Source organism: Lontra canadensis, unplaced genomic scaffold (assembly GCF_010015895.1).
Source record: "Lontra canadensis isolate GAN:19392208 unplaced genomic scaffold, GSC_riverotter_1.0 scaffold51, whole genome shotgun sequence".
NCBI lineage: Eukaryota > Metazoa > Chordata > Mammalia > Carnivora > Mustelidae > Lontra > Lontra canadensis.
In genome coordinates this window covers 4474937-4494528 of record NW_022631045.1, presented here as the reverse complement: position 1 = coordinate 4494528, position 19592 = coordinate 4474937, and the positions used below count along the sequence as shown (strand labels likewise).

The following is a 19592-nucleotide window of genomic DNA, read 5'->3' as shown; positions in this document are numbered from 1 at the left end:
ATTAAGTCCATTACTTTCAAGAGCAGGAGACGTGGCTGACTTACCTAATGTACAGAAATAGACATAAAGGAAAAAAGAAAAAAAAGCCAGACACAGAGAGAGCAAATGAACAGACAGATGACTATATCCCAAATGAAAAGACAGGACAAAATCATAGTGAGAGAGCTAAACAAAACAGATAACATGCCTGACAGAGAACTTAAAAGTCATCATCATAAAAATACTTACTGGACATGAGAAAAGAGTGGAGTACCTCAGTGAGACCTTCAAAAAAGAGAGACATAAAAAAGAACCAAACAGAAATGAAGACTTCAATAAATGAAAATAAAAATACAATAAATGGAATAAATAGTAGACTAGAGGCAGCAGAAGAATGGATCACTGACCTGCAGAACAGATAATGGAAAGCCATCAAGCTGAACTGGAAAGAGAGAAAAAAAAAATTTAAATAGCCTTAGAGAACTTGGCAACACCATCAGTGTAAGAACATTCATATTATAGGGATTCCAGAAAGAGAGATAAGGGGCAGAAAATTTATTTGAAGAAATGAAAGCCAAATCTGAGGAAGGAAACAGAAATCCAGATCCAAGAGACATAGAGAACCCCCAAGAAAACCAGCCTAAGTAGGTCCACATCAAGACACACAGTAATTAAAATGGCAAGAAGTAAAATTTTAAAAGCAGCAAAAGAAAAGAAAAGAGCTACATAAATGAGGAACCCTATAAGGCTACCAGTGGATTTCTCAGCAGAAACTTTGCAGGCCAGAATGGAGTGTTGAATTCAAAGGGCTAAAAGAAAAAACCTGCAATCAATACTCTATTCAGAAAGGCTACCATTTAGACTAGAAAAAAGATAGAGTTTCCCAGACAAATGAGTTAAAAAGGAACTCATCACCACTAAACTATCCCTACAAGAAATGTTGGGGCACCTGGATGGCTCAGTGGGTTGAGCCTCTGCCTTCGGCTCAGGTCATGATCTCCGGGTCCTGGGATTGAGCCCTGCATCGGGCTCTCTGCTCGGCAAGGAGCCTGCTTCCCCCTCTCTCTGTGTGCCTTTCTGCCTGCTTGTGATCTCTCTCTCTGTCAAATAAATAAATAAAATCTTTAAAAAACAAAAAAGAAGAAGAAATGTTAAGGGGGCAGGGTGAGTGTATACCTGGCTGGCTCAGTTGGTAGAGCATGCAACTCTTGATCTTGGGGGTCATGAATTCGAGCCCCATGGTGGATGTGGAGACTACTTAAAAAAAAAAAGAAAAAGAAAAAAAAAAAAAAGAAATGTTAACAGGAACTTTTTAGGAAGGGAAAGACTCTAAGCAGAAGTAAAAAAAGGAGAATGCGCAAAAGCAGTAAGATTAAGTATATCTATATAAAGCAGGCAAGGGCTTACAAAATAAAAGTAGTAAAGTATGAAACCATATATCTTAAATGTAAGGATGGGAGAGGAATAAATGAATTAAGTCAGTTAGAGAAAGACAAATACCAAATGGTTTCACTCATATGTGAAATTTAAGAAACAAAACAGATAAAGAAGCAAAAAAAAAAAAAAAAAGACTCTTAACTATAGAGAACAAATTGATGGTTTCCAGAGAAGAAACCTTCCAAAGAAGGTTTCCAGAGAAATAGGTGAAGGAGATTAAGAACACACTTACAATGATGAACACTGAATAATGTACAGAATTACTGAATCACTATATTGTAAACCTGAAACTAATATAACTCTGTATGTGACTATACTGAAATAAAAAAAAAGAAGGGATATTACTGAAATAAATATATAAAGAAATAATGGGTGAAAACTCCCCAAATGTGGGGAAAGCTCTGTACATCCAATTTAAAGCTAACAGGTCACCTAAAAATTTTAATACAAAAAGATCTTCTCTTTTAATACAAAAAGACCTGTGTAAAATAAAAAAATAAAGAAAGAAGTTTAAAGACAGCAAGAGAAAAATAATTTCTCTCATACAAGGGAATTCCATAAAGCTATCAGATCTCAACAGAAACTTTGTAAGCCAGGAGAGAAAGGATGATATATTCAAAGTGTTAAAAGAAATAAACTGGAAAACAAGAACACTTTTTTTCCTCCCTCAGAAATAAAGGTGAGATAAATACTTACCTTAAAAAAAGAAAAAAAGAAAAAAAAAAAAAAAAAAAAGCTCAGAATTTTTACCACCACTAGGTTGTCTTACAAAAAATGTTGTAAGTAGTTCTTTAAGCTGAAATGCAAGGTTGCGAATTATTAACATGAAAATATATGAAAACATACAAGATAATGGTAAAGGTAAGCATATAGTTAGATTCAGAATACTCTAACGCTATAATATGGTGGTGTGTTAAACTTAACTTTAGTATAACTGTTAAAGGACAAATGTAATAAAAAAAATAGCTACAGTGAAAACAATTTGTTAATGGATACACAATACATAAAGACATAAATTTGGACACTGAAAACCACAAAAAGGTTGGGGTGAATAAAAGGATACTTCTTGTATGTGATCGAAGTTTTTATCAGTGTCAGCTATAGTATATATAAAATCTTTTATTTAACCATCATGGTAGTCACAAAGCAAAAGCTGTATTACTATGGAAAGTCATCAATTTACAAAGAAAAGGAGCAAGAGAGGAAAAAAAAGAACAAAGGGAACAAAATAGTCAAAAAATTATACATTGAATTCAAATCAAAAGATACAGAATGCTTAGATAGATTAAAAACAAACAAACAAACAAACAAACAAAAAACCAACAAAAAGCAAGAACCAACCAGATGCTGCCTATAAGAGATTTGCATCTGATTTAAGGACACACATAGGCTCAAAGTGAACGGATAGAAAAAAGTATTCTATGAGAGTGAATACCGAAAGAAAGCAGGTAGCTACAGTTACATTAGACAAAGTACACTCTAAGCCAAAAATGGTAACAAGAGACAATAAAAAAGTCATTATATAATGAAAAGGAAGCCAATTTATCAAGAAGATATAACAGTTAAAAATATGTATGCACCCAAAACTGGAGCACCCACATAAATCAAGCAAATACTAATAGATCTGAAGGGAAAAACTGACTCCAATACAATAAACAGGGAAGTACATTATGACACTTTCAGCAATGGATAGATCCTGGATACAGAAAATCAGCATGGAAACATTACACCTAAACCACACTTTATAGATCAAATGGATCTAACGTCCTTTACAGAACATTCTATTCAACAACAGAACACATTCTTCTCAAACACAGAACATTCTCTAGGACAGATCATATGATAGGTCATAAAACAAATTTTAGCAAATTTAAGAAGACTGAAATCATATGAAGTATCTTCTCTGACCAAATGGTCAGAAACTATATACTGACAGGAGGAAAACTAGAAAATTCACAAATATGTAGAAATAAACTCTTCAACAGCTAATGAGTCAAAGAAGAAAATGGAAATTTAAAAAAATGCTGAAACAAAAATGGAAACACAATATATCAAAACCTATAGGATGGGGGCGCCTGGGTGGCTCAGTGGGTTAAAGCCTCTGCCTTCGGCTCAGGTCATGATCTCGGGGTCCTGGGATCGAGCCCCGCATCGGGCTCTCTGCTCAGCAGGGAGCCTGCTTCCCTTCCTCTCTCTCTGCCTGCTTCTCTGCCTACTTGTGATCTCTGTCTGTCAAATAAATAAATAAAATCTTAAAAAAAAAAAAAACCTATAGGATGTTGCAAAGGTGGTTCTAAGAGAGACGTTTATACAGTAAATGCCTACATTAAGATAAAAGAAACATCTCAAACAACTTAACTTTACATTCAAGGAACTAGAAAAAAGAATAAATAAGAGATCACAGCAGAAACAGAGACCAAAATAGAAAAGATTAAGAAACCTGAGAGAGGGTTCATTGAAAAGAACAAACCTTTACTAGACTAAGAAAAAAGAAAAGGATTCAAATGAGATATGAAAGAGGAAGCATTACAACTGACACCACAGAACTATAAACTATCATAAGAAACAACTATGAACAACTGCATACCAACAAACTGGATAACCTAGAAGAAATGGATAGATGATATGTTTCTAGAAACATATCACCTACCAAGACTGAATCATGATGAAATTAAAAATCTGAATAGACCAGTAACTAAGGATATTATTTTTTTTTCAAGATTTTATTTATTTATTGACAGAGAAATCACAAGGAGGCAGAGAGGCAGGCAGAGAGAGAAGAGGAAGCAGGCTCCCCGCTGAGCAGAGAGCCCGATATGGGGCTTGATCCCAGGACCCTGGGATCATGACCTGAGCCAAAGGCAGAGGCTTTAACCCACTGAGCCACCCAGGCGCCCCAGTAAGTACACCCAGGCACCCCAGTAAGTAAGAATATTAAACAAGTAATCAAAAACTTGCCAACACAAAGAGCCCAAGACCAGATTCAAAGGTGAAATCTACCAAACATTTAAAGAATAATTAACACCAATTCCCCTCAATCTCTTCCAAAATACTGAGAAGAGAACATTCCCAAATTCATTACAGAAGTCATACATAACCCTGATTACCAAAGCCAGAGAAGGACACTACAAGAAAGTTACAGACCAATATCCCTGATGAATATAGATGCAAAATTTTTCAACAAAATATTTGCAAGCTGAATTCAACAATATATTAAAAGAATCATATGCCATGACCAAGTGGGATTTATCCCCAGGATGCAAGGATGGTTCAACATCCAAATGAATTGTGATATACCATATTAATAGAGTGAAAGACAAAAGTCATATGATCATTTCAAAAGGCAGGAAAATGGTTTGACAAAATACATCTTTTCATGATAAAAACATTCAACGAACTGGATATAAAGGAAATGTATTTCAAAATCACAAAGGCCATATATGACAAACCCACAGCCAACATTATACTGGTGAAAGACTGAACTTTTCCTCTAAGATCAAGAACAAGATAAGGATACCCAGTCTTATCACCCTGCTCAACATAGTACCAGAAGTCCTAGCCAGAGCAATCAAGCAAGAAGAAATACATAAATAAAAGGCATCCAAAGTACAATGGAAGAAGTAAAACTGGCTCTACTTATAGATGATATCACCTTAGACATAGAAAATCCTAAAGATTCTACCGAAAAACTGTTAGAACTAATCAACAAATTCAGTAAAGTTGAACGATACAAAATCAACACCCAGAAATCAGTTGTTTGTATACATTAACAATAAAACATCTAAAAAAATCCTATTTACCACAGTATCATAAACAATACTGAATGATAGATTTAACTGAGGTGGAAGAACTGTGCACTGAAAAGGACTAGACACTGATGAAAAAAACTGAAGACACAAATGTAAAGATATCAAACGTTTGTGGAATGAATATTGTTAAATGTCTGTACTGCTCAAAGCTGTTAACAGATTCAGTGGCTATCCTGATCAAAATCCCAATGGCATTTTTCAAAGAAACAGAAAAAAAAAATCCTGAATTTGTATGGAGCCATAAAAGACCCTGAGTAGCCAAGCAGTCCTGAAAAGGAAGAACAAAGCTGGAAGTACCTCATTTACCGATTTCACACTAAAGTATCAAACTATAGTGATCAAAACATTCCATTTCTGGAATCTTAAAGGGATACCTGCATTCCCAAAATCACTGCAGCATTATTCCTAATAGCCAAGATATAGAACAGCCAAACTGTACATCAAAATATGAACTGATGAAGATGTTGCATACAGGTACACTGTACTTTTTTAAAAAGTTTGCAAGACATTTTGCTTTTATGAAAGATCTACATTAGCACCTGTTTTTGCTAAGCAAAATAAATCTGAAGAGGATTTTTACTTTATGAGAAAAGGCAAAACGTGAAAGTAGTATTCAGCATTTATTTCACAGCAAGCCCTCACAGAGGTAGCATGTACCCCAAGCAGCCAAGAGTGTCACTGCTAAGCTCTCCTGAGAACTATACTTTGTATCTCAACATCAAGCTCCTTGCCATAGCTTTGAACTGTGCCTGTGGGCATTTGTGCTTTACCGCGATTTATTCTGGGCAGCCTTCTTAGAAAGATCTGTGTGTTCTAGGTATCAGAAAAGCCAAGAAGAGGTCATTTACTGGGTCTGGGAATGCTCAAAAAATCTTCCATATAAATGAATGGTAACTGCTTTTTTGATTTATGCCATTTGAGTTTACAGAAGATTTCACAGGAAGGCTCTATTTTTGGGTAGTGGACAAAACCTGTATATATACAATGGAATATTATTTAGCAACGAGAAAGGAGGTCATCTACCATTTGTGACAACATGGTTGGATCCTGAGGGCATTATGCTAACTGAAGTTAAGTTAAAGAAAGGTAAATATGGTATCAGTTATATGTGAAGTCGAAAACATCCAAACTCAAAGAAATAGAGTACTTGTGGTGGTTACTAGGGTGTGGGGGGCTGGGGAAATAGGGAGAGTGGTCAAAGGGTACAAACTTCCAACAAGATGATTAACAATTTTGGGTATCTAATGTATAATATGATTATAGTTAATAAAACTGTATTATATACTTTAAAGTTGCTAAGTGACTAGATCTTAAATGTTCTCACCATTTAAAAAAATAGTAATTATGTGACATGATGGAGGTTTTAGCTAACACTATTATGGTAATCATTTTATAATACATGAGTGTATCAAATCAACACATTGTATAGCTTAAACTTACATAGTGTTATATGTCAATTATGTCTCAATAAAGCCAGAAAAAATTATTTAACAAATATCACAAAAGAAGAAAAAATAAAAATTTAAAAGGAGGCATTAATATCTGAAAAACTTAAATTATACAGAAAGTTCAATGTATATGTTTTAATATATTTAATATATGTGTATATATATATTTTTAAAGATTTATTTATTTGACAGACAGAGATCACAAGTAGGCAGAGAGGCAGGCAGAGAGAGAGGGGGAAGCAGGCTCCCTGCTGAGCAGAGAGCCCGATGTGGGGCTCGATCCCAGGACCCTGGGATCATGACCTGGGCTGAAGGCAGAGGCTTTAACCCACTGAACCACCCAGGTGCCCTATGTATATATTTTTAATATTTAAACCTTTGATGAAATACAAGATTTAGGAAAAAAATATAAACTATCAAAACTGACTAGCACTCAAGAATAAGTAGCTGAAAGGGAAATAAGTTAATCAGAGAAAGATAATTATCTTATGATTTCACTGATAGGTGGAATTTGGGATACAAGACAGAGCATTATAGGGGAAGGGAGGGAAAAATGAAACAAGATGAAACCAGAGAGGGAGACAAACCATAAGAGACTCTTAATCTCAGGAAACATACTGAAGGTAGCTGGAGGGGAGGGAGGTGGGCGGGATGGGTTGGTGGGGTGATGGACACTGGGGAAGGTATGTGCTATACTGAGTGCTGCAAACTGTGTAAGACTGATGAATCACAGACCTGTACCCCTGAAATAAGTAATACATCATATGTTAATTAAAAAAAAAATAAGTAGCTGGAGCTGCAATGTGTTTAGTTACTGGGTGCTTAGGTGTTCTAGGTACCAACTACATACATGGTACTGTGTTGACTTGTCTTTTCTAATTTATTCTTGGCCTTAAATTAGAAAGTGGAACTATTATTATGCCATTTTACAAATGAAAAAATTGAGGCTCAGGCAGATTAGGCAATTTGCCCACAGTCACGTAGATAGTAAGCACAAATCTAAAAAGTTATAAAAAATTAACTCCCCTAGGATCCAGGACCAGAAAATTGTACTAGTATTTTCTTTTAACCTTTCTAATCCCCTGTCCTCAAAGAAATAAAATTCCTAATCCCAAAGAAACCATTAAGTATTCTAGAACACTAAAGAAGGGGAAGTTTCTGGAAAAAGAAGTTACTAGAAAGTTACAGGGGGAAGAAAACCATAAAAAGAAATGGAAAATTAGAGGTGCCTGGGTGGCTCAGTGGGTTAAAGCCTCTGCCTTCGGCTCAGGTCATGATCCCAGGGTCCTGGGCTCAAGCCCCACATCCGGCTCTCTGCTCAGCGGGAAGCCTGCTTCCTCCTCCCTTTCTCTCTCTGCCTGCTTGTGATCTCTGTCTGTCAAATAAATAAATAAAATCTTAAAAAAAAAAAAAAAGAAATGGAAAACTACCTAATTCACTTTATTTAGCATAAATTGGATACGAAAATCTGATACAGATATTTTGTATCCAAAAAATTGGATACAAAAATCTGATAAAGATATTTAACAAACAAAAGCAAAACTAAACTATAGACCACCATTTCCCAATGTTTTCCACATCAAAGCTATCATTATTGAAATTTACCCAATTTTTTTTGATAAGAACCCTTGAAAAATCTAAAGTATGCTTCTTCAACATAATAAGGATTACCTATCTTAAGCCAATAGTGAATATAATCCTTAATATAAATTTTAGAGACATTTGCACTCAAATCATAAACAAAACATACACACCCACTCTCATCACTAAACCATCGGGTATGAAAATCTAACTAAAATAAACAGAAAATGAAATAAACAGGAAATAAAATCAACAGAAAAAAGACCACAAAATATCTGCAAATTTCTGCATGAAAAACCCAAGACTTGGGGTGCCTAGGTGGCCCAGTGGGTTAAGCCTCTGCCTTCGGCTCGGGTCATGATCTCAGGGTCCTGTGATCGAGCCCCGCATAGGGCTCTCTACTCAGCGGGGAGCCTGCTTCCCCCTTCTCTCTCTGCCTGCCTCTTTGCCTGCTTGTGATCTCTATCAAGTACATAGATAAAATCTTTAAAAAAATAAAAAATAAACTTAAAAAAAAAAAGAAAGAAAAACCCAAGACTCAAAATAATATATTTTATAAATAATACAATAATTCAGCAATACAACTTGATTCAAACTTTTTGAGACCATAACTCCTGGTTAAAGAAATAGTAGAAAACATGGATTTAATTCACAATTTAAAAGAAGCAAATCATGTAAAAATATGTGTAATTAAATTTACTAAGCACTTATTATGTGCCAGGTACTGTTTTTAATTTTGGGGTACAGAAGTGAACCAACTAGATTAAGTTGCCTATATTCAGGAAATGCAAGTATGAAACTTAACAGAGAGGCAGTTACAAAGGTTGTGTAGAGAATCATACATGATGACTTGAATAAAAAGAGAGATAACATTTTTGGATGAAAATATGAAATACTGAAAACATCAATTTTTACCAAATTCAACAACTAAAACAGAATTTCAATCATTTTGATTAAAATCACATTATAGTTGTTAAATACTTGCAAAGTCATTTAATTTACCTGGGGAAAAAAATGAAAAGAAAAACAAACAGAAAGGAACTACTTAAGAAAATTTGAAACAAACAAACAAAAGCCAGGATATACCACCAGAGAGTCAAACATTATCATATAAAAGTGTATAATTAAATCATAATAATTAAGTCTTTACAGTACTGTCACAAAAACAGATAGGCTAATAATGGAACAGAATAGTTAGCTAGAGCGGCGCCTGTGTGGCTCAGTGGGTTAATCCTCTGCCTTTGGCTCAGGTCATGGTCTCAGGGTCCTGGGATCAAGCCCCACATCGGGCTCTCTCTCAGTGGGGAGCCTGCTCCCCCCCAACCCCTGCTCTCTCTGCCTAAATAAATAAATAAAATCTTAAAAAAAAAAAAAAAAGAATAGTTAGCTAGAAACAAACTGGCAAATTCAAGAATTAAACCTGAGATTAAAATCTTAAAAATCTCATCTCATATGATGCATCAAAATAATTAGGGATGGATTAAATAGTTATGTGAAAAAGAAGACAGACCATATAAATCAGAAGGAAATACAAGTATATATTTGACTTTTGGATGGAAATTATATCAATAAGGTAACAGATCACAAAAGAAAAAAAGTTGGACTAGTTAAGCCTGACAAAATTGTGCACATCAAAAACCATCATAAGCACAGTTAAAAATCAAACTAAAATGTGGAAAGTCCACCATAAATACAACTAAACAATGGTTTGCATCTGTACTACAAAAGGAGCTTGTGGAAATAAGGAAAAGACTAATAGTTCAACAGAAAAACTTGCAAAGACTATTGACAATTTACAGAAGAATAAATACAAAACACTGATAAATATATGAAAAAAAAACCCAGTAAATAAAAGAAAACTAAAGATTTTTTTGCTGAATTAGAAAATATTATATGCACCTGATGAATCACTAAATTCTACTTCTGAAACTGATAATACACTGTGTTAATTAAACAGAATTCAAATAAGAAATTTTTTAAAAAAGAAAATATTTAAAAGCTCAGGAATAATTATTGCTGAGAAGGTCCAAAGGGACAGAAACTTTCAGAAACTGCTGATGGGAGATTGGTATGCTCTTTTTGGAAAGTAATTGGGCACTGTGTATCAAGATTTTCAATATGTTCATAACCATTAAACAGGTATTCCATTTCTAGAAATAATCAGAAATGGTTACAGAGTGATATATCAATGTAATAGTCAAAATGTTATAAAATCCAAAAGTGCAGAAATAACCTAACTGCCCAACAGCAAGAGAATGGCTGAGTAAAATCAAAGTACATCTAAACGATTAAATATTACATAGCAATTAAAAATAACACAAAATTTTAATAAAGTACAAAAATATTAACATAATGCTAAATAGGAAAAAGATAAAAACTGGGGAAAATATTTAAAAATGTTACTCTTATCTCTTGGTAACTGAGTTATTCTTATGTTTTTCTGCAATTCCAAAAATTTTCTATAATAAAAATATATTGGTTATTTTTAGGGGGGAACCTTTTAAAAATTAGGTTTCTCTACTTAGGAAGTCAGACATAATCCATCACATGTGAAACTAGTTGACCAGGACAAAATTTAACAAGAATGGTTTTATAGTATATTTATCACATAGAAAACAAAATAACTGAATTTTAAGAAATCTTAGCTTTAAGTATAGGTGATGTTGGTATAGTAGGGCCATTTTCCTACTGTAAATCGCTTAAAAAAAATCTCTTAGTAATGCAGCCTATTATATCTGCAAATTCAGTATACATAGTCAGCATGGCTTATCATGATGCCTGGCAATCTGCTGCACTAAGTGCATTTTTTCTAGTACTACATTAAGTAACAAACACAACCTAAACTATCATAATGATGGTAACATTCTGACAGCAGTTTTAATCTATCCTATGGTATGTTATCCCTGGAGAATTAATTCTTATTAGAACAGCATATAGATCTTTCCTTACTTAGAATGGGGTTATGCCCGAATAAACACACTATAAATTGAAAATATCCTAAGTTAAAAATGCATTTAGTACACTTAACCTATTTAACATCATAACTTAGCCTAGCCTACCTTCAATAAGCTGAGAACATGTATATTAGGCTACACTGGGCAAAATCATCTGATACAAAGCCTATTTTATATTTATATAAAATACTATCTCCTGTAATTTATTGAATAGTATACTGACAGTGAAAAACAAAATGGTTTGAAGTATACTGGCTGTTTACCCTCATGGTCACACTGCTGCCTGAGAGTGTATGAGAGAGAAATGTATAGGAGTGTATCACTAGGCAGGGGAAAAGATCAAAATTCAAAATCTGAAGTATAGTTTCTACTGAATGCATATTGCTTTTCCATCATCTTAAAGTCAAAAAAATCCCACGTCAAACCATTAGAAATTGGAGACTGTCAGTATAAAGCTGGCCAAACCCTGCATTATTCTATCTTATGAAAAAATATGATATTTTCATTAATGTACAGTTTTAAGAGTAAATAATTTCACTGTAGAAGTATCCACAAAGTAGTCATTTTACATTACAAATTCAAAGCATTAATGTTTTTGGAGAAAAACTGGTAACTCATGTACTTCTTTCCTCCCTGAAGATTTATTTTAACATTTAAGAAACAATAATTTGTGGAGCTGGGAATCACTTCTTCCTTTTACTGTGTAAATGCTCCAAAGGTAATAACTAATTTAAACATGTAATCTAATAATATAAATCAGGTAACATCCCTACCATGATCTTGTTTAATTGATAAAATTCTTCTGTTTCTTGACTACTGGCTTTGTTTTTTTAAAAACTCCATTTATTTATGAGAGAGGAAGAGAGAGAGAGAGAAAGGGCAAGAGTGGGAGAAGGGGCAGAGGCAGAAGGAGAAGCAGATTGCCTGATAAATAGGGAGCCCAACACCGGGCTTGGGGCGTGATCCCAGGACCCTGGGATCATGACTTGAGCTGAGGGCAGACACTTAACCAGGCACGTTTGAATACTGGCTTTAAAACTTCAGTGAAGTGTCGTAAAACATTTTTAAGACGGTAACAAAATAAAAGCTTTTTTCTTACTTTTAGACATATACTATGAAGCCTCTATTGAATATGCAGATATTTGTTTGTCCAACAGAATAACCATGCTGAGTGTGAGAACGCACATGTGTACATGGTGTGAGTTAGCATGTGAATATGTTGTCAAAAGAAATGTTTTATTTGGGTAGGAATTAGAGAGATCATTAGAGGTTGCACTAAGTAACATACAGAATTGCTGAATCACTATATTATAAACATGAAACAAATATAACACTGTAAACTATACTGCAACTAAAATAAACAAACAGCATCTCTCCTACCAAAAAAACCCTCATTAACTTACTTTTTAAAATAACCACTACTTTATAGTTTCAAATACTCTAAAATACTGAATTAGAAGAGATAAAATCATTCTAGAAATAAAAGAAATGAGCCACACCTTTAATGAGCACCTTATCCTTGAAATTAGTTACTGCAACATATGGAAGTACTGAGATAGAAAATACAATTTGTAGTAACAGTGGGATTAAGTTTTAGGTACTTACTGAGATTCAACTTGTTGTTTAATTTCTTGCCATTCTCCATATGGGTTTGATTTTTTATGAGCTTTGGATTTTTCTTCATTTGGACCTGATGAATTTTGTTCTTGGGTATTTTTTTCTTTTTGTGTTTCTGGTTCAGTTCCTTTATCACTATTTTTATTTTTTTCCTGAAATGTCAAAGTCAAGAAATAACATACTTCAAGCAAAACTATAGGGACACAATTTCTTTAACATAATCTTACTGATTTATAAATAATAATATACTAACTCAATATTTTTAATTTGCACATAACAAAAAAAAACACGTAAAAGAATTTAAATTTTAATGCTTGGTTAGGTTTTTTAATATGTCAGATGTTAAGATACAATGGGCCAAGGCTGGTTTTTAAAGTAATCTAGTATGATTCAATTAATATTCTACAATTTTTTAAAAATTTTGTTTATTTCACAGAGACAGCACAAGCAGGGGGAAGAGAAGGCAGAGGGAGAAGAAGAAGCAGGCTTCCTGCTGAGCAGGTAGCCTGATGCAGGGCTGGATCCTAGGACCCTGGGATCATGACCTGAGCTGAAGGCAGACACTTAACTGACTGAGACACCCAGGGGCCCCAGTGTTCTCCAATTGAGGGCATATACTGGCCTTTTTTAGTCCTCTCTTCTCTTTTCTGCCTTTTCTCCTTAATTATATATCCAATAGTGATCCTCCCTTACATTGTGCCTTTTCTGAATTTAATGCCATGTCATTAGACCCTACTACACTATCTACTTAAAGAATTCCCATAAGCTATCAGTCTTAACTGAAATCTGTCTTCACACTGAGGTGACTGCTAAAGCCTTAAAGGAATTATAACTGGTAACTATGTGAAATGAGAAAGAGACAAACCCTTGATTAGAAGGAGATCCCATGGGAGCCCTTGGGTAGGGCTAGTATTTTTATGGCACTCCTTCACCTGGGAAAACAAAGCTCAATGATTCAGTTAAACAAACGGACTATACACTAGATTTCACTCTCTCTGCAAGATGCACAACCATGGGTGGCAGTCACTGCTCTGTAATTCTCTGAATGGATAGTAACTCATTCCCTCATTCTGTTCCATCATAAAACTAGGAGGCAGTATTCACTTTCTCTTAGCATTCTGGGCAATTTCTAGGCTGTGACCTTTTTTTAAAAATAAAAGACTTTTACTGAGATCATAATGTATGCTTTGATTCTAATGCAATGTAATAAATGCCTCCTCCTGAGGTTCATATCACCTTCCTCACACGATAATGACTTTTGGCCTCTACTCTATATTCACTGATAACTTTAACCATGTTCTTTCTATTCAAACCCATCATCCAAGACCTTAAAAATTCCCTAGCCTGTTTTGTGAGCTTCACAATCAATGACTCCGGCCTTCAACTATATTTCAGTTGCTTAATGTTTATATAAGATATTTTCCCTCATATATAGCACATAGGTAGTATTTAAATATTAAATCCTTACAGCAATGTACCTTTTAGTTTGAACTATGTCATCACTCAAAAATACCCTACCTGTGAAATTTAAAATTCCAAAAGCATCACCACATTTAACCACAGTAAGTTTTTCTTTTGGCTTTCTGGCTTCCTTACTTCTAATATACCTCCTGTCCAACCTTGTTACCATCTCTAATGCCTTAACTTCTCCTTGTCTTCTGTGTTTGTTGACCTCATCTAGATCTTCCATCATTACAGAGCTTCACATCCACAGGGAATCATTTTATTTTTTTATTTTTGATCCTTTTTTTAATCAACATGGTAAGTGTACTCTTTATTTCTCATCACCTATTTCACCCATCCCCCCACCCACTTTCCCTCTGGTAACCATCAGCTTGTTCTCTATAGTTTAAGGTCTGTTTCTTGGTTTAAATAGTAAAGGTCTGTTTTTTGTTTTAACTTTCCCTCTCTCTCTTTTTCCCCCACTGCTTGTTCGTTTAGTTTCTAAAATTCCACACAAGTGAAATCATATGATACTTTTCTTTCTCTTATTTCACTTAGAATTATACTCTCTAGCTCCATCCATGTCACTGCAAATGGCAAGATTTCATTCCTTTTTTATGGTTGAGTAATATTTCACTGTATATATATACACCACATCTTTATCTAGTCATCTGTCAGTGAGCATCTGGGCTGCTTCTATAGTTTGGCTATTATAAACAATGCTGTAATACACACATGTTACATAATAAACATAAACAATAAAAACTTACTGTTTTTGTATTTTTGGGGTAAATACCCAGTAGTGCTGGATCCTAGGGCAGTTCTATTTTTAACTTTGTGAGGAACCTCCATACTGTTTTCCACAGTGGCTACACCAGTTTTATTCCCCCCAATAGTGCATGAGAAGGTTCCTTTCTCTCCACTTCCTTGCCAACACCTGTTATTTCTTGTTTTAGATTTTAGCCATTGTGACAGGTATGAGTGATTATTTCCTTGTAGTTTGGATTTGCATTTTCCTGATGATCGGTGATGTTAAGCACAGATTTTACACCCTTCATTAAAGAGCTCCATGTCCACACAGAATCACTTTATAAACTTTTTTTTTGCTAGCACCCTGAAGTATCTTTGTCTATTTGTCTCTTGTGGGGGGCCTAGAAACCTCCAACACAACCTATCCAATCACTGGTCTGTCAAGTGTTACATGGGGGGGGGGAACCCCCACACAACCAGACTTCAAGTTATATTACAAAGCTGTAGTAATCAAAACAGTATGGTACTGGCACAAAAATAGGCACACAAATCCACGGAACAAAAGAGAAAACCCAGAAATGAACCCACGGTTTAATGGTCAATGAATCTTTGACAAAGCAGGAAAGAATATACAACAGGAAAAAGACCATCCTCACCAAATGGTATTGGAAAAACTGGTCAGGTAATGCAACAGAATGAAACTGGACCAATTTCTTATACTATACAGATGAATAAATTCAAAATGGATTAAAGACCTAAATGTGAGGGGCATTACAGATGAATAAATTCAAAATGGATTAAAGACCTAAATGTGAGGGGCATCTGGGTGGCTCAGTGGGTTAAGCCTCTGCTTTCAGCTCAGGTCATGATCTCAGGGTCCTGGGATCGAGCCCTGCATCAGGCTCTCTGCTCAGTGGGAAGCCTGCTTCTCCCTCTCTCTCTGCCTGCCTCTCTGCCTACTTGTGATCTCTCTCTGTCAAATGAATAAATAAAATCTTAAAAAACAAAAACCAAAACCTAAATGTGAGATCTGAAACCATAAATCCTTTAAGAAAGCACAGGCAGTAAGGACTCTAACATTGGCTATAGCAACATTTTTCTACATATGTCTGAGGGAAGGGAAATAAAAGCAAAAATAAACTACTGGGACTACAATAAAACAAAAACCTTCTCCACAGCAAAGAAAACAATCAACAAAACTAAAAGGCAACTTATTGAATGGGAGAAGAGATTTTGCAAATGACATAGCCAATAAAGGGTTAATATCTAAAATATATAAAGAACTTATACAGACCAACATCCAAACAAAAAAGAATCTAACTAAAAATGGACAGAAGACACGAACAGAAATTTCTCTAAAGACAAAGAGATGGCCAACACATGAAAAAATGCTCAGCATCACTGATCATCAAGGAAATGCAAATCAAAACTATAGGAAAAAATGTTTATTGCAGCATTATTTACAACAGCCAAAATATGTAAGCAAAACTATGGAAGCCAAATCCCTAAGCAAACTGTGGAAGCCAAACCTCTATGTTTATTGCAGCATTATTTACAACTAACTAACTATGGAAGTAGCCCAGTGCTCGCTGACAGATGACTAAGATGTGATATATGAATATGTACTGGATTATTATTCAGCTGTAAAAAAAAAGGAATGCAAGGCTGCCATCTGCAACGACATGAATGGAACTAGAGTGTGTTAAGTGAAGTAGTAAGTCAGAGAAAGATAAATACCATAGAATCTCACTTGCGTGGAATTTAAGAAACAAACAAGCAAAGGGAAAAAATAGAGAGGGAGAGATAAACCAAGAAACAGACCCTTAAGTATAGAGAACAAACTGATGGCTACCAGAGGGGAGGTGGGTGGGGAGGGGGAGAAATAGGTGATGGGTATTAAGAAGTGCCTGTGTTGTGATAAGCACTGGGAGATGTGCGGAATTGCTGAGTCACTAAACTAATATACCTGAAACTAATATTACACTGTATGTTAACTGTACTGGAATTAAAAAAAAAAAATCACACAACCATACAAACTGGTAAGACTTCAGAATTTACAATACACAGTGTCAGCAGAGACTTTAACATTGCTTAATAATGTGTTTCTAGGTATTTCTTCCCCAGTCCTCAGTGGTTATTAAAAAGAAATATTCAGCTACAAACAGCTGAGTAAATAATAGTGTATTCATACCACAGAAAACTATCCATCCAATATTTTGGTGGATGAAAACTTATTGATGTCTTTGTGACAGATTAAATTTTAAAGCAATTAAGACCTTATCATAGTATGACTCCGTGTTTTAATTTGAAGATTTTATTTATTTGAGAGAGAGCATGCACACGAGCAGGGGGGGTTGGGGCACAGGGAGAGAGAGAGCAGGAAGCTTAATGTGGGGCTCAATCCCAAGACCCTAGGATCATGCTCTGAGCAGAAGGCAGATGCCTAACCAACTGAGCCACCTAGGTGCCCCCAGGATGACTCCATATTTTAAAAATAATGCATGAGAGTCTGAATTAAAAAAAAAACAAAACAAAACTACAGACTGAGAAAACACCAAAATGTTATAGGCATTTCTCTGGGAAGTAGCAGGGTTACAGGTAGTCTGTTTTTGTTTATCTGTATTTTATAATATCTTATTTGCTTGAAATTAATAATATCTGTCCAGGTTGGATACTGGGTATAAACATTGTGAGATGGGGGAGCCTGGCTGGCTCAGTCGGTGGAGCATGTGACTCCTGACCTCAGGGTTGTTGAGTCCAAACCCCATGTTGGTTGTACTTTAAAAAAAAAAAAAAGGAGATATTACTTAAAAATAAAATCTCAAAAAGAAAATAATATAGGGGTGGAAATAGTTCATGTTTCCAATGGCCAGAGTGGAGAAACTTCATTAATATAAGGGGCACTGAGTGAAAGATGATGTGATTGTCAATGCAAAAAAGTCCTAATGACTCTACTAAAAAATGCTACTGGAACTAACAGTACATTTAATAAAGTTACCAGAAATAATTACTATGTGATTTTTCTATATATTACCAGTGAACAATTGGAAATTAAAAATTTTAACCTGTACCACTTATATTAAGCATGAAACAATTACCCAGGGACAAATTTGACAAAATATATATGACACTGAAAACTGTAAAATATTGTCGAGAGAAATAAAAGCAGACTGAAATAAAAAGAAAATAAAAAAGAACAACAACAAATAAATATAAACATTATGCGATAGCTACTATAAGGGCTCTGCGGCTGCTCCTCTACAAACTGGATCCAGCCCTCAGCCCAAGTTCTACCAAGAATTATGGGGTACGCAGAAAAATTCCAGGCAATGACAAGACTCTAAATGTGGCCTGGAAGTACCCTCTCTCCAGCATCCTTGGACTTCCTTCACTACTCTGGCCAGTAATGTCATCTATGGATCAATGCTATGTGTCTTTTTTGCTTTGCCACCTGGGATCCTAGAGTATTCCTGGAAAGATCACAAAGCAGGACTAGCAAGACTATAGAAATGTTTGATTTTACTTTTCTGCCATGGCTGGGGATTCAGCAGCATCTGACAATCTTTTTACTTGGTTCACTTTCTCTCCCACCCCAGCTGAATGACTGTTTCACTTCATTAATGTTGTCAAGCTACTCAAAGCTCCTCACTCTCAGGAAGCAATCTTGATTTCTTTATAAATGAGTAAACTGAGGCTAAAAGGGAATGACTTTCAATTTCCTCTCTGACACCAACTCATCCATAGTCCTACCTTCTTACAGAAAAGGAAAACCTTACCCTATCCAAAATGAGTTTATTCCTCGTTCAAGACCAACCTATCCACCTACCCTTGTTGGTATTCCCACTCCACCTCCTTTGGAGTCCCTCTAAATGAAAACATCATTATCACAAATCTCTCATGATTAAGAGTCAACATGTAGACATCATCCTGACAACCAATTTCTAGGTTTCACCTCATATCCAAACCACATATAAACCGTGAACCACTTTTCATTCCTCTATAATTGGAGTTCTTTCTTTCTGAAGATTTTTTATTTATCACTTGACAGTGAGCGAGAGTACAAGCAGGGGGGTGGGGTGGGGAGAAGCAGATTTCCCACTGAGCAGGGAGCCTGATATGGGGGTCGATCCCAGGACCCCAGGATCATGACCTGAGCTGAAGGCAGATACTTAACTGAGACACTCATTTGCCCCTTTATTTATTTTTTAAAGTTTTTATTCAAATTCCAGTTAGTTAATATAGTCTAATATTAGTTTCAGATGTACAATATAATCTGAGTTCTGCCACCTCAAACCCTGGTGAAACTACTAGAAGGGCTTCATTTTTCTTGTTCTAGACCTAATTAATACTTGACACTCTTATTCCTTTAGCTTCTTGGATCTTAAATTCTTCTGCTTCTCTGCATACCTTTCTAGCCATTCTTTTCATTATGAGCTCCTCTTTCCCAGCCTGTCACTTTAATGTTTAATGTTGCCCAAAGTCATTTTCCTAGGTTATCTCACTCATTCTGAGATTTAAATTACTACCAGTATGCTGATGGTACTCAAATTAGCATCTCTAGCCTAGATACAGAT

The 19592-nt window shown here is 35.2% G+C and overlaps 1 protein-coding gene across 1 annotated transcript in view; it reads right to left on the bottom strand.

The window, feature by feature from the left end:
• Positions 1-19592, bottom strand: part of WBP4 (WW domain binding protein 4) — a 66914-nt gene that overhangs the window by 29882 nt on the left and 17440 nt on the right. The window contains exon 9 of the mRNA XM_032873926.1: positions 12814-12977. Within this exon, the coding sequence (XP_032729817.1) occupies positions 12814-12977 (164 nt within the window). The remainder of the gene's footprint in view (positions 1-12813; positions 12978-19592) is intronic.